The 15962-nt window shown below is 34.7% G+C and overlaps 1 protein-coding gene and 1 pseudogene across 14 annotated transcripts in view; one reads left to right on the forward strand and one right to left on the reverse strand.

Annotated features, from left to right (window-relative positions):
• The window catches only part of FUT8 (fucosyltransferase 8), a 301256-nt gene that overhangs the window by 186761 nt on the left and 98533 nt on the right, over positions 1-15962 (forward strand). For 13 of the 14 annotated variants that reach the window (XM_035720216.2, XM_025443649.3, XM_035720221.2 and 10 more), the window contains 2 exons: positions 13225-13340; positions 13455-13617. In XM_035720216.2, coding sequence (XP_035576109.1) covers positions 13225-13340; positions 13455-13617 — 279 coding nt within the window. Of the gene's footprint in view, positions 1-11390; positions 11460-13224; positions 13341-13454; positions 13618-15962 lie in introns of all 14 variants that reach the window. The other variant, XM_035720232.2, reaches the window with a different exon arrangement.
• LOC112657289 (cytochrome c oxidase subunit 7B, mitochondrial-like) lies at positions 6215-6481 on the reverse strand (annotated as a pseudogene).

The following is a 15962-nucleotide window of genomic DNA, read 5'->3' on the forward strand; positions in this document are numbered from 1 at the left end:
GTTTGCAAGGTTTCCAAGTCGCTTTTCAACATTTTATCTTAAGGGTTCTGCTTCACTTAGTAAACTAGTAGTGGTACCTTTTTTTCTACCTTCAAACCTTGCATCTAAAGAGTCTTAGTAGCATGATTTGGCAGGCTATTGAGGTCTTTCCATTTCTTAATAAAGCCATTCACTGTCTTCTTAATTTGTAAGAAGAAATTTCCAATAATAGTTTATCAGGTCTTTGTATATAAGCTTTGACAAAAATTCAGTGGTCTATAAATCTGCCCAGAAGATATTCTCACCAAAGATTTCATGCCATTTGAGTACATGAAGAAAATTAGCTGGTACTATTGAGAAATGTTGGAATGTAGGAATTTCTCCAAAAAAGTGATAGATGTATTAACAGAAGAAAACTTGATAATAAGGCCAGCATTGGACATTTATTTTAACCAAAAAAACCTAGAATAGAATGTCCAAATTTTTTACAACAATCCTGTGTTTTGGGCATTTTCTTCCATTTAAAGTGTTCATTCTTAGGGCATGGTAGGGTGGCTCTGTTGGTTAAACATCTGCCTTTGGCTCAGGTCATGATCTTGGGGTCCTGGGATTGAGTCCCTTATCTGGCTCCCTGCTCAGCTCTGCTTGTTCCTCTCCCTTTGCCCCTCCCCCTGCTCAATCTCTCAGTCTCTATTTCTTAAATAAATAAATCTTTTTTTTTAAAGTGTTCATTCTTAATAAAAAGCATGAATTTATAAAAACAAATGTGGCAATTGGATTTTTGAAAAAGTAATTGAATTTTCCATCTACTCAGATTTCAATTTCACAAGTGCTTTATTTTCACTTCTCACTGATCTTTAGCTGGCTACATAACAGAGCTTTATTGTTTCCCCCTTCCTTTACACCTTCTTCTTTTCCCCCTTGGCTCTGATAAATAGTGATTTGTTTGTTAGTTCATTTATTCAAAAAAATATTTATGAAGCAATTACTGTGTGGCAGAGAATGTGTCATATGTTATATATAAAATAGTGCCCTCACCAATTTGCATGTAGCAGAGAGGAGAAACAAGCTTTTACTTTAAATGTGTGGTTATAGAAACAGCCAAAATCACCATCAATAGGGGATACATTGAATAGATTATGATATTTCTGTAAAATGAATGTTTTATATATATCTCTCTCAGTGTGTATGTGTTTTACATTTTTAGAAAAATACCTAAGACACTGCCAACAGTGAAGTAGAAGACACAGCTTCTACTGAGGGTCCATGGGGACTGGACTTGTTATTCATTATATGTAATCTTGTACCTTAAAAAAGAAATAAACCTCTATTCACGTACTATATTTTCAAAGAAACTTTAAGTGAATAAGATTGAAGGAAAATTAACAGTACAATGAATAAGCAAATAAATAAGTAATTACACTTTTGTCAAAAAAAATCTGGAGATAAAACCTTCAAATTTTACAACAATCGTTCATTATCTTAATTTTTGTGTTTTATCCAAAATGCCTTCTTTTACCAGGGGTGTTGTCACATTTGAAGTGAACAGGGACAACTGTCAGTCTAGATTGTTCTGTCTAAGGCTTGTTGGATGATGAAAGAATGGCCAAATTTACATTTTCTATTTCACTTGTCAAAACAAACATGGTCACAGATTTCCTGGGAGAATTGAGCCTGAGACCTCTATTTAATGTTGATATTACAGTATCTAGAGCTGAAGTTGGATACAGATTATCCCATGTGATTATTCTATTGAAGCTGATGTGGTTCCTTGACCCTTGTACTCCTTCTTCCATTCCATTTTGAATTTCTTCACATTAGGTAAAATGGATAGGTATAATGACAAGAAATAGCTTTTCTAATCATAAATCAGCCTGTTATTCTTGGATAAAGTTTGGATAGTCCTGATGTAATTTTAAATACATTGCTGTACTTGTTAATATATCACTTGAGATTTTGAAAATAAGTTTTAAATTGAATTGGCCTTTTACTTTCCTTTTCTTGATCTTTTTATTCCTTCTATATCAACCTTATCCTAATCTTAGGAATAGAATTTTGGAGCATCCTCTCTTATATTCCATAGAAAACTTCAATTCAGATAATTGTTTTATGAAGATTTTTATAACTCATCTATAAAAATGCCTGGATCTAGCGTTTTTTTAATTCAGTAGATTTTTGACTACTGATTCAATTTGTTTCTTTTTAATCTATTTGGTAATTTAACTTCTAGAAATTATTTACTTTTTCCATGTTTTTAAGTTAAGTGCCTGAAAATGTTTATAGTATTTTGTGATTAATTTTTAATATTCTTGATCTATGTGTGTAATTCCCTTTACATTCCTAATATTGTTTATTTGTATCTAGGTTCTTTTTCTTAATTAAGGTCTTTATTATTCCAATATTCATGGTATAACTGTTGCAACTGTTTAAGAAAGCAACCTGTTTTAAATCAATTATTAAATATATTTCTGATGATAAAAGTTTAATTTTTCTGAGAGCACTGTATAATCATTCCACTTAGCTACGAATTCACTGTTTTTTCATATTCTGACTAGAAAGTAAGCATTTACTGGTTTTCATATTTTTGGACAGGTCCACTGAATTCCTTGAAGAGTGGGACTTATGTTGGGTATTAGTAGGGCACCTTCATGTTTTTTAATAAAGATTTTTGTTAAATGTTTTCTTCAGGGGAGTTTTATAACTTTTGGTGTATACAATGAATCTCACCTGGTAAGATCAAGAATTGTTCCTAACCCAGGGAATGCCAAGCACTGATTTCATTAATTCTTTTTTTTTAAGACTTATTTATTTATTTATTCATGAGAGACACACACACATAGAGAGGCAGAGACACAAGCAGAGGGAGATGCAGGCTCCATGCAGGGAGCCCGATGTGGGACTCGATCACAGGACTCCAGGATCATGCCCTGAGCCGAAGGCATACGATCAACCACCGAGCCACCCAGGCATCCCTTTATTAATTCTTTTAGAGAATTATTTTCCCAGCCTTCAGAAGTTTCCTTACATACACCTGCTGATTGTCAAGTAGACCTATGCATATCTCTGGAGTTTTCTCCCTGTTCACCTCTCTCTTCTGTGGTACTCTGGTCATCCATACTCTGAGACAGCTAGACTCAGCTCCATCACTCCAGATGTAGTCAGGAAACTCTCAAGACAGTAAACTGGGGCAATAGAATGGCTGTGATCATTTGTATTCCCTTCTCTGAGAATCACTGACCTTTATTGTCTGATTCTAGTGTTTTTTTCAGCTTTATTGAGATGTAACTGATATAAAACATTGTGCAAGGTTAGGGTGTACAACATGGTTTAATACATATCTATATTATAAAATGATTACCACTGAAAGGTTAGTTAACACAACCATCTCAACCCATAATTATAATTTTTTTGTAGTGAGAACATTGAAGATCTACTTTCTTTGAAATTTTCAAGTATAGAATACAGTACTGTTAACTATAGTCCCTGTGCTGTACATTAAATTCTTCAGACTTTATTTATTTTAGGACTGTAAGTTTATACCCTTTGACCAACATTTTCCCATTTTTTTCCAAACCTCAGTCCTTGGTAACTACCAGTCTACACTCCATTTTTTGTGAGTTTGTAATTTTTATATTTCATGTAAAGGTGTGTGTGTGTGTGTATATATATATATAATTATGGATGAATAAAGAGTATATGGTATGTATATATGGTGGGTATGTGTGTATATAGTGTGTGTATATATATATGCCAATACACACACATGCACCATATATACATACCATATGTTCTTTATCTATTCATCCTTCAACAGACACTTAAGTTTTTCCCATGCCCTAAGTATTGTGAATAATGCTGCAAAGAACATGGGAATGCAGGTATTTCTTTGAGATACTGATTTTTATTTCCTTTGGATATAAACCAAGTGGATTGCTGGATCATATGGTAGTCCTATTTTAAATTTGTAAGAAATGTTCATACTGTTTTCCATAAAGACTGAATCAATTTACATTTCTACCAGCAGTATCAACGTTTTCCTTTCTTCCACATCCTCCACTAGCACTTGTTATTTCTTGTCTGTTTGATAACCATTCTAATAGGTGTGAGGTGGTTTTAATTTGCATTTCTATCATGATTAGTAATGTTAATCATCTTGCATATACCTTTGTAAATGTCAGACATTTATATATTGGCTTTGAAAAAATGTGTATTCAAGACCTTTCCTAAATTTTTAATCAGATGATGATGTTTTTGCTACTGAGTTGCATGAGTATTAATAGATATTTGATATTAACCCCTTATCCAGATACATGGTTTGCAAATATTTTCTCCCCTTCAATAGATTGCCTTTTCATTCTTTTGATCATTTTGATTGCTGTGCAAAAGCTTTTTAATTTGATGTAGTCCAGTTGTTGGTTTTTGCTTTTGTTGCTTATGCTTTTGGTACCACATCCAAAAAATATCATTGCTAAGACCAGTGTCAAGTTTTCCTTTGTTTCCTTCTAGAGCTTTATGATTTCAGGTCTTTCATTCAAGTTTTTAATACATTTTCAGTTAAATTTTACGAATGGTGGTAAGATAGGGATCCAGTTTCATTCTTTTGCATATGGTTTTCCGGTTTTTTTTCCAGCATCATTCCTTAGAGAGAACTATCCTTTCCCCATTGAGTATTCCTGGCTCCCTTCTTAAATATTAGTTGACTATATATGTAAGGATTTATTTCTGAGCTCTTGATTCTGGTCTGTATATCTGTTTTTATGCCATGCCATACTGCTTTAAATTCTATAGCTTTGTAATATAGCTTGAAATGAGGAAGTGTGATGCCTCCAACTTTATTCTTTCTTGGTATTGCTTTGTCTATTCAGTGTCTTTGTGTTTCTATACAAATTTTAGGATTTTTTTTTATTTCTGTGAAAAATGACATTGGAATTATGGCAGAGATTGTGTTGAATCTATACATAGCTTAAGTGGTATGGATATTTTACAACATTAATTTTTCTGATTTAAGAATATGAGTATTTTTCTATTTGTATCTTTTTTCATCCAAGTCTTACAGTTTTCAGTGTACAAATCTTTCACCCCCCCTTTTATTCTTAAATATTTTATTTTTCTGGTATTATTGTGAATAGACTTTTTTAATTTGTTTTTCAGATGTTTCATTATTAGCGTAAAGAAATGCAACTGATTTTTCTGTTTCTTTTGTATCCTGCTACTTTACTGAATTTATTGATTAGTTCTAACAATTTTTGGTGGAGTCTTTAGGATTTTTTATATATAAGGTTATATTATCTGCAAACAAAGACAGTTTTACTTTTTCTTTTCTAGTTGGGTGCTTTTTATTTATTTCTCTTGCCTGATTGTTCTGGCTGTGAGTTCCAAACTACATTGAATAGGTATAGTGACAGTGGGCTCTCTTATATTGTTCCTGATCTTAAGAGGAAAAGCTTTCCACCTTTTACCATTATGTTAGCTGTAGGCTTGTCATATATGGCCTCTTATACCCACTTTGTGAAGACATATTACCATGAAAGAATGTTGAATTTTATCAAATGCTTTTTCAGAAACTATTGAGATAGTCATAGGATTATTGTACTTTATTCTATTAATGTGATGTATCCTACTTAATCACATACATTGAACCATCCTTGCATGCTAGGAATGAATCCCACTTGATCATGGTATATGATCCTTTTAATGTGCTGTTTAATTTGGTTTGCTAGTATTTTGTTGAGAAATTTTTCATCTATATACATCAGGAATATTGGCTTGGAGTTTTATTTCCTTGTAGTGTCCTTATCTGGCTCTGGTAATGCTGGCTTTGCAAAATGAATTTGCAAGTGTTCCCTTACTTTAGTTTTCTAGAACAGTTTAAAAAGGATTGGCATTTTTAAAAAATGTTTTGTAGAATTTGCCCTTGAAGGCATCTAGTACCGAGCATTTCTTTGTTGGGAGATTTTTGGTTACTTGCTCAATCTTTTTGCTCATTATTAGTCTATTCAGATCTTTTATTTCTTGATACATTGTACTTTTTAAAGAATTTACTCATTTCTCCTAGGTTGTCTGATTTATTGGCATGTAATTAATTCATAGTAGTCTCTTACAACTCTTTGACTATCTGAGATCAGTTATAATGTCTTCTCTTTTTTCATTAATTGTTTTTAAGGTTTCAACTATACCTTATTTCTTCAATCATGCCATATTTTAATGGGTGTGCAGTACTTTTACTTGGCATCAATCATGAGTTGGCTTTGAAACAATACTGATTTCTTCATTCCTTTAGGATGACTATGCCAACAGGAGACAGGTCCCATTCTATTCCAATTTGTGTTTCTGTGTATGCCCATACAGAAACACAGAAAGTAGCTCTGTTAGCTAATACAGCATAGCCATATTTGCCATGGATATCAGATGCCCCTTTCTGATGGCTCTATTTTGCCATTGTTTGCTGAATGCTTTGAACTTGGAGACAACTTAGAATGTTTTTGGCTGTGGGAAACACCATGAAGCTGAATGAATGGTGGCAACTGCAGCTGTTGGTTTGCTGCACTTTGTGCCAAGAGCCCTGAAAAACCTAATTTTTTTGGTCTTTTTTTTCTTGGTAAATCTAGCTAAAGGTTTGTTAATTTTGCTTATTTTTTCAAAAAACCAACTTTTAGTTTCATTAATTGTCTTATTCTTTTCCTTTTTTCTATTTCATTTTCTTTCTGCTCAGATTTTTGTTATTTCTTTCTTTCCTTCTGCTTATTTGGAGTTAGTTTGTTCTTTTTCCATTTCCTTAAAATATAAATTTAGATCAGTTTATTTGAATGTCTCATTTCTTAATGTAAGTATTTATTGCTATCAACTTCTGTCTTAGATCTGCTTTTCTGTATCCCCTATGTTTTAGTATGTTGGCTTTCCATATTCATTTGTTTCAAGATTTTAAAAATTTCCTTTTTGATTTTTTTTCTTTGACCCAATTTTTTCTCAGGAGTGTGGGGTTTTGTTTTCACATATTTGTGAATATCTCCTTTTTTCTCCTGTTACCTAGTTCTAATTTCATACCATTTGATCAGGAAAGATTCTTGGTATGATTTTCTAATTTGCTGAGACATTTTTTGTGACTTCAAATATGATCTGGGACGCCTGGGTGGCTCAGCAGTTGAGCGCCTGCCTTCGGCCCAGGGCGTGATCTAGAGCCCTGGGATCGAGTCCCACATCGGGCTCCCTGCATGGAGCCTGCTTCTCCCTCTGCCTGTGTCTCTGCCTCTCTCTCTCTCTCTGTCTCTGTGTGTGTGTCTCTCTCTCTGTGTGTGTCTCATGAATAAATAAATAAAATCTTTTTAAAAATTAAAAAATAAAATAAAATATTATCTGTCCCAGAAAATGTTTCATCTGTGCTTGAATGTATATTCTGCTGCTGTTGGACTGTTCTGTATGTGTCTATGAAGTCCATTTTGTCTAAAGTATAGTTCAAGTCTAATATTTCCTTATTAATTTTATGATTGAATGATCAGCCCATTGTTGGAGATGGGGTTCCCACAATAGTAGTGGAACCTGCTATTGTTATTGTCTGTTTCACCCTTTAGGTTTGATAATACTTAATGTATTTAAGTGCTTTAATTCTAGGGACATATATATTTTCATTTGTTACATAGTCTTAGAGGACTGACCTCTTTCTCATTTTATAATGGGCTTCTTTGTCTTTTTTATAGTTTTTGACTTAAAGTCTATTTTGTCTGGTATAAGTATAGTTACCTTTGTTCTCTTTTGGTTACCATTTTCATGGAATATCAATTTTCATCCTTCACTGTAAGCCTGTATGTGTACTTAAAGCTGATGTAAGTATTATAAGCAACATATACTTAGATCTTGTTTTTTTAACCAGTTAGTCTATTCCTTTTGACTGGAGAATTTAATCCATTTACATTTAAAGTACTTATTGATAAGCAAACACCAATGCCATCATATTATTTTTCTGGCTGTTTTGTTAACCCCACCCCACCCCCACCCCCGGCCTTCTTCCTCTCTTGCTGTTTTCCTTTGTGATTTATGATTTTACTTGATGGTATTCTTTGATTCTGTTCTCTTTACCTTTTGTGTATCTGCTGTTAGTTTTTGTTCTGTGGTTACCATGAGAGTTAAATGAAACACCATGAAGATCTAGCAGTCCATTTTAAACTGATTACAACTTAAGTTTATCATACAAAAAAAACCTCTCTCTCCCTTTTTACTCTCTCCCCACACTTTATGTTTTGATGTCACAATTATATCTCTATATTGTATAGTAATTAACAAATAATTGTAGTTACGATCTTTTAACTTTTATACCAGAATGAAATGATTAAAACACTACCATATTACAGTACTGTAGTATACTGAATTTGGTTATATACTTCCTTTACCATTGTGTTTTATATTTTAATGTTTTCATGTTACTAATTAGCATCTTTTCATTTCAGCTTAAAAAGAACTTTTACCATTTCTTGTAAGGTTAGTCTCATGGTGATGAACTCCCTCAACTTTTGTTGTTCTTGGAAATTCTTTACCTCTACTTCATTTTTGAAGGACAGCCTTGCCAAATAAAGTATTCTTGATTGGTAGTATTCTTCTTATAGTGCTTTGAAAACAGTATCCCACTCTCCTAATCTGTAAGGTTTCTACTGAGAAAGCCACTGATAGCCTCATGGAAGTTCACTTGTATGTGAGGAATTTTTTTTCCTCTTGCTGCTTTTAAAATTTTTTGTGTTTGATTTTAGATAGTTTTATTATAATTTGCCTTAAAGAAGATTTTTTTGGGTTGAAACTGAGGACTGTGAGGCTGCATTGAACTTAGATGTCCAAATCTCTTAGCAGATTCCTTTAAGAGGATTATTCTGAATTCTTCTTTAGACAGTTAATTAATTAATTAATTAATTAATTATATCTTTATTTCTTTAAGGCTATTGGAGCTTTATTAATTTATTAGCTTTATTAGTTTTCATGTTTACTTGATTCTTCCCAATCTTCATATTCTAATGTTGGTATTTGCTCATTTGAGGAAGCAGTTTCCTTTCCAGACTTTATAGATTTGCTTTGACAGGGAAAGACCTTGCCATTCAGCTAATCAGGGGCGGGGAGGGGGGGGTCAACAGGCAGCTGCTAGCAGCTTCTTGAAGGCAGTGCTTGTTCTCGGGGGCCCCAAATTGGGTGGGGCTGATGTCTGTTCTCCGAGGTTGGTGTGGGGAATTGCCAGTGTTCTGCAGTCAGGTCTGATGGCTGGGCTCTGCGTTCAAGCATAACTGCTGGCTTGTATTGGTGTTCAGGCAGAGCTACTTGCTGGGCTTTGCAATCACATATGGTTGGACAGGTTGCAGGCTATGTTTCCTGGCAGGGTGGTATTGCTGGTTGCACTCTGTGATGGACAAAGCCACATGCTGAACTCCAGATTTGCCTCCTGTCGTTTGGAGTTTCCCAAACAGTGTCCCCTGGCTTAATGGTGCCACTGGCTGGACTCTACATTTAATTAAGGCCATTCACAGGGCTTTGCAATCAGATGGGAACTCAGGCTGTGCTTCTTGACTGGGTGGGGTTGTAGGCTGTGCCCTATATTGGATGGGGCTGCACATTAGGCTCTACGATTGAGCAGGCTACGGGTGGTGTTCTGCTGTTTGACAATGTCTCTTGCTGGGCTTTCTGGTTGGGTAAGGACTACCACCTGTATCCTACAGTTGGATGGGGTTAGAGGCTGTGCTCCATCATCAGGCAGGGTTGCATTCGGGGCTCGCTGATTAGGTGGAGCCACAGGCTTTGCTTTGTGATTAGGTGGGGTGACTGGCTGTGCATTCTGTCTGGGTGACTCTGCAATCTATGGCCAGCAATTGGATGGAGCCATAGGCTGTCTGTGCTCTGCATGGGCTATCAGGTTGAGCTTTAGAGCTAGCCAGGGTCTCTAGATGGGCAACCTTTTGAGGCAGGGATTGAAATTATGCTCAACAGTAGGATGCTGCTGCTGGACCTGGTTCCCTACCTGAATGGAACTATAGAATGGGGTCTGTGGCTGCCAGGATCCCTGGCCAGAATTCTCAGGTAGGAGCAGCTGGAAGCTATGGAGTTTGGTGGGGCAAACTTACTTAGCAGTTTGGTGAGGCTAACTGACTTGCTTTACTGCCTAGGCAGGCCATAGAATGTGTTATATGCAGCCCATGGCTGCCTGGCATCTTTGGTCAGGCTTCCCTGTTGGGTGGGCCTGAAGGCTATGCCCAGCAGTTAGCTGTGGCCAGTGACTTGTTTCTCTGCTTTCGTGTGTCATAGGATGCCCTATAAAAACCCAGCAGCTTAGGGCAGGCTTCCTGCTTAAGTGGGGCCAGAGGCTATGCTCAGCATTTGAGCAGGCTGCTGACTTGCTTCTTGTGTAGGTGGGGCTCCTCACCAAGATAACCCTCTAGCGGGGGGCCCAAACAAAGCAGAATTGCCATTTAAGCTCCCTGGCCAGTTAGAGGCACTAGCTCAGCTCTGCAAATGATCAGAGCCAGGGACTGAGATCTGTGTTCAGGCCCCACAACTAACAGGAATGCAGTTGGCCAAGATCTGCACACTTGTTCACTTGTTGCTTCCAGTAGTCTCCATGAAGCATTTCTTTAGTGGACATTCCAGGAGGCATCAGTGATGTGAGGGAAGCTTGATACCCACTTTGCACTATTCCTTTTCTCGCTAGAGAAACTGTAGGCCCAGGGGGGACCCACTTGTGTAGCACTGCACTGACCTGGAGGAGGAGAAATGCAGTCAAAATGAAACTGCTCCTCTTATCTTATTCTAATGAGGTTTTCTCGTTTCGTTTTGTTTTGTTTTTTGTTTTTTGTTTTTATAACCAAAGTGGATGCTTCAGCCTCACCACCATGTTCTGGAATCTTTGCAAATGTCTCTATATAGTTGCTAGTTGCCCTTTCCGTGAAGGGGACTGAAGTGGGGAACCACCTATTTTTCCATCTTTCAAATGGCTGATTCAGTTTTATTAAACTGTTATTTCATATATTTTGTCTCGTTTTTCAGTTGTTTCAGACATTATGGTAAATTTAATCTCTGGTGCTTCATCTTGGCCAGAAGATATCCTATATATCTTTTGCATAGTTAGTATGATGCAAAACAAAATCAAATCCTAAATATTCAGATAATGTCCTTGCAGATTGACTCTTTTCTGGAATGGTTTTGGTAAGAATAGTCCTTATTGTGTACTTTTTTTTTTTTTTTACACTGGCTTCTCTATTACTTTTATCTGTAGTTTATCCACAGTTGGATTAGATTATTATATATAATAATGTAATATAAATTACTAATTCATGTATGTTTTATTAAAATTAGATTGGATTTAGTACTTCATGGAAATCTACTGAAATGATTTAATGCTGTTTTTTCTTGCCTTTTTTACACTAATTTTTTTCCATCAATATAAGAGGAAATGAGATGAAGAAGAGAACCTAGACATATTTTTTTTGTGTTGTCTGGAATTTTCTGTCATTAAGGTATGTTCTGGAAAAGGACATGCTTGTCCTATGGCATATTGCTCTCAAAAATAAATTCTAAGAGGTAGTAGTTTTAGTCTCTTATCAAATTATTTCCTAGAAATCAGCCATCTACTTCAGAAAGAGATTAAAAGCCAAATTTTAAAAACTGTATACCAGGAAATGCCTCATTTATGAATGTATGCACATTTGAGCTTATAAATTGGGTAATTGTGCACCTAACAACTCTGTTTATTTTATCATTATTCACTCTATGTATACAAATTAAGGCTTTGTAATTCAAATTTTGTAGCCTGGGATACTCATGATTAGAGAATGGTTATTTTTCATGCTGCTGTTCAGTGTTAATGCATACAATTACAGAATACCTCATTTACTCTGGTAGATTTGTACCAAGAGCTACTTTACTAAGCCTTTATTCTGAAGTGGTATAGGTAAGTAATAGTTAATTTGGCTGTTATATAAAAAAATATTCAAAAAGGTATAAAAAATCTGTATTGCAGTCTTTGCATCAAAGGACTGAGTTGACATCTGGATTTAAGTTCTGCCAAGTATATTTTAAAAATTAAGTTCCCTTAAAATGATTGTGATAAGAATAGATAACCCAGATATTTTGCAATTATAGCTCATCTCTGAAATGCCTGAGCCCAGATACAATGGTCCTGATAGTTTATTGCCAAACATTGTGCTAAATACTTCCATAGATTTTGGAAGAAAATCAGCCATTATTTAATCTTGACAGTAATTATGCAAATATATACATAGATGTATGGATGTAAGTATTATGTGAACGTGTGTTAGTTTTCTATTGCTGCCGTAATAGTTACTACAAACTTTGTGGCTCAAAACAATAGAAATTTATTCTCTTACAGTTTGGGGGGGCAGAAGTCTGACATGAGTTTTACTGGGCCAAAACCAAAGTGTCAGCAGGGCCACATTCCTCTGGGAAACTCTAGAGGAGAATCTGTTTCCTTGCTTTTCCCAGCTTCTAAGGATGCATTCCTTGTATTTGTTGCTTATGACCCCGTCCTCCCATCTTTAAAGCTAATAGCTACACCATCTTCTCTTCTTTTGTAGTAAAACCTTCCTCTGCCTCCCTCTTATAGGAACATTTGTGATTACAATTAAGGCCCACCTACATAATCCAAGACTGTTCATTTTTTTTCCAATATGCTCATCTTCTACTCTTGTCTTTCCTTTCTATAAAACCAGTACTTAAAAAAAAATAAAGTAAAATAAAAAAATAAAATAAAACCAGTACTTAGCAATCTAAGGTCATGAGTTTATGAATTGAAGCACCAATTTACATAACTTGATATTGTGATGAATTCAGAAATAATTTGTATTTGCTATTTGAACACCCGCACATGTTTAGATTCATACCTTCTTATTTCCCTTAAGCCTTTTTGTCACCTTCTCTTTCACCTTTGTTGCTCTTGACACTAATGGAGAATTGACCACTATGCCACGGGTGGTGTTTTTCTAAGTGATATGATGAGAGTTTTTAGGACACAATCCTAAAGGCTCCTGTATTCCTAGAAGGTCATAGATATCTGAGCTAGATTATTTTTTTCTGGTTTTGTTCAGTATCATTCCATTGTTTATGCTTTATCCTATACCTTTGGAGAGAAAATTTTATTTTGTACTTCTAATATATGATTTATGACTTCTAGAGTTACCAATAAATATATTGTAGCAAAGTAAGCATTAATTTTATTGTATAATTTATAAGCGAAATGTTTACATTTTCTTTTTTGAATTACAGGATACCAGAAGGTCCCATCGACCAGGCGCCAGCTTCAGGAAGGGTTCGTGCTTTAGAAGAACAGCTTTTGAAGGCCAAAGAACAGATTGAAAATTATAAGAAACAAACTAGAAATGGTAGGTGATTATGTAGTCTTTTTCTTCTTTAATATGTTGATATTACCACAAATAATTAAAATTTTCTTTCATCAAAATATGAAAATGTTAATACTATTTATTCTTTGACTGCAGGTCTGGGGAAGGATCATGAAATCCTAAGGAGGAGGATTGAAAATGGAGCTAAAGAGCTCTGGTTTTTTCTACAAAGTGAATTAAAGAAATTAAAGAATTTAGAAGGAAATGTACTCCAAAGACATGCAGATGAATTTCTGTCAGATTTGGGACATCATGAAAGGTGCTATTCTTTTTTTACATTTCATTGGGGCTTTGGTAAAGATTATACTCTAAGAATATAAACTGGAATTTTTGTTAATTTCCCTATTGAATGGTAAGTGATACCTACCATATTTAGAAGAGTACCTAAGATTTTAAGGACAATAATTCCCAAGTGTAGTTCATCAACTAAAATATATCACTGGAAAATATTATTTAAAATGTATTTTTAGAAATCTTTATAACCCTAAGTGAACTCTGAAGGTGTCAGCCAGTAATGCATTAAAATATCTTCCTATAAATTTCCTTCATATACAATCAATAATTGGAGTATGCAGTTTTACATTATAGTACATTGGAACTCATACTGAGGCTGGCAGTTATGTTTCTAATTCACACGTTAAAGACTTTAAAATAACACCTTTTTAGGATCTCTAATTAAAGGTTGCACATGTTTTTAATAAATGGCTACATTTCTTTTAATTCTTTTCTACTTAGTTGCTTTAGAAAGAAGAACCTGAGATCTCCCTAGTTAAATTTATTTCTCCTGTTTACATATTCCTGAAAATATGCAGTTTATCTTCCATAGAAAAGAAAACATTTTGGTACTGGAGTATTCATGTGGAACACAGTGTATCTGAGAATCATTATAAATACAGTGAAACCTGTCCTTAGGCCTGTTATATATACAAGTCTATATTCCCAGTAGGATTCTGATGGCAATTACTGTCTCATTAGTGAACAGTAAAAGAAAAATTGTTGTATTAACACAACCTACCACTGGGAAGAAGAAAAGAATTACCCCACAACCAAGAGATTTATATATATTAACAGCATCCCCAATATTGTACAGATTTGAAATACTGTTTTGCTATTTTAAGTGAAATTACAAATAAAATCCATCAGTTTATTGGAATCATTTTAGCATTAATCTACAGAAGTAAGCATTAATCTCAAGGGGCATTCAGCAGTCCCTTTTAAAATTTTAGCCATATTTAGACCATTAGACCAATTGCTGATTAATTCCATCCTTATTGCTTCTCTACCCTAAAGCTGATTCTGAGCATCATGATTCTGCTAATTGGAGCTGTATGCTTGTATGCTTTGCTTAATGCAGTTTTATAGGATAATGCAGATCTGAAGAGGATTTGAGTTGGGTAGACTATGTGGTATTTAAAGGACAATTTTGGCTATTGAATTCTTTGTGTTTAAAGTTTGAGTGATTAAATTACTTGAAAATTTAATCTTCAGGTCTTTTCTAAATTAAAATTATTATTTAAAGAATTATTTTGTGCATGTATTTTGTGACTGCTATATAGAAATAGAAAAATATGTGCAAATATACAAATGAAAAAAGTGTGGAGCCCTAAAGTTGATGTAAATCATTGTTAAATTTTTTGTAAGTTGAATTTTGTTTTAAATATATTATGATTCCTGACACTACCTTTTAGTATATGTTAAATAATAATATTTCACTGAAAAGAAAATGGAAAGGTACCCCAGTCAGTTTCTTTTGTTATCTTAGGCAGAAATTCTAAGGAACTTGGGATGCAACTTCACTGGGTAGTAATTTCACTTCAGGTAGCTGTATTAGAATGCAATGATAAAATAATGAGCAAAGCACAGCCAGACATTGGAGAAATAACCCTAAAGTTATGAATGTATAATTAGAGAGAATTTGTATGTATGCAGAATATGCCATCTTATAATTTTCAAGATTTTTAAGTGTAAGAATTAAAACAGACTTTTGTGTTTGCCTCTGGTGATTTTTACATTGCACAAAAATTCCCATTTCACTTTTTCATTTCCCCAAATGTAGTGTATAGGTTGTCTCTGGACTAAAAGTTTGTGTTCTCTAAGAAATCAGAGGGTGCGTCGATTAGTGTTTTTGTTCAGCTTTCCCTATGATCACTGTTGTCATCTTTTGGTTCAGAAAGACATCAGTTGGGTGCGTGGATGGCTCAGTCGGTTGGGCATCTGCCTTCGGCTCAGGTCATGATCTCAGGGTTCTGGGATCCAGCCCTGGTGTCAGTGTTGGGCTCCCTACTCAGTCCCCTCTTCCTCTGCCATTGCCCTCTTATGCTCCATCTCACTCTCTGTCTCTCTCTCACTCTCTCAAATAAATAAATAAAATCCTTTTAAAAAATTTAAAAAAGAAAGACATCAATTATAGGAACAAATTTAGAGGCTTTTGTTTCTTCAAAAGGGTTTTTTTCTTTCTTAGAACTTTGTTCTGATAGAAACATTGATCTTTTTCCTAAGTCAGTTTTATTGTGACATAATTTATATACTATAAAACATATGTATTTTAGTCTGTAGTTCTATGAGTTTTCACAAATGCTTGCAGTTTTGTTACCAACACCACAA

The sequence above is a fragment of the Canis lupus genome, chromosome 8 (genome assembly GCF_003254725.2).
Source record: "Canis lupus dingo isolate Sandy chromosome 8, ASM325472v2, whole genome shotgun sequence".
Lineage (NCBI taxonomy): Eukaryota > Metazoa > Chordata > Mammalia > Carnivora > Canidae > Canis > Canis lupus.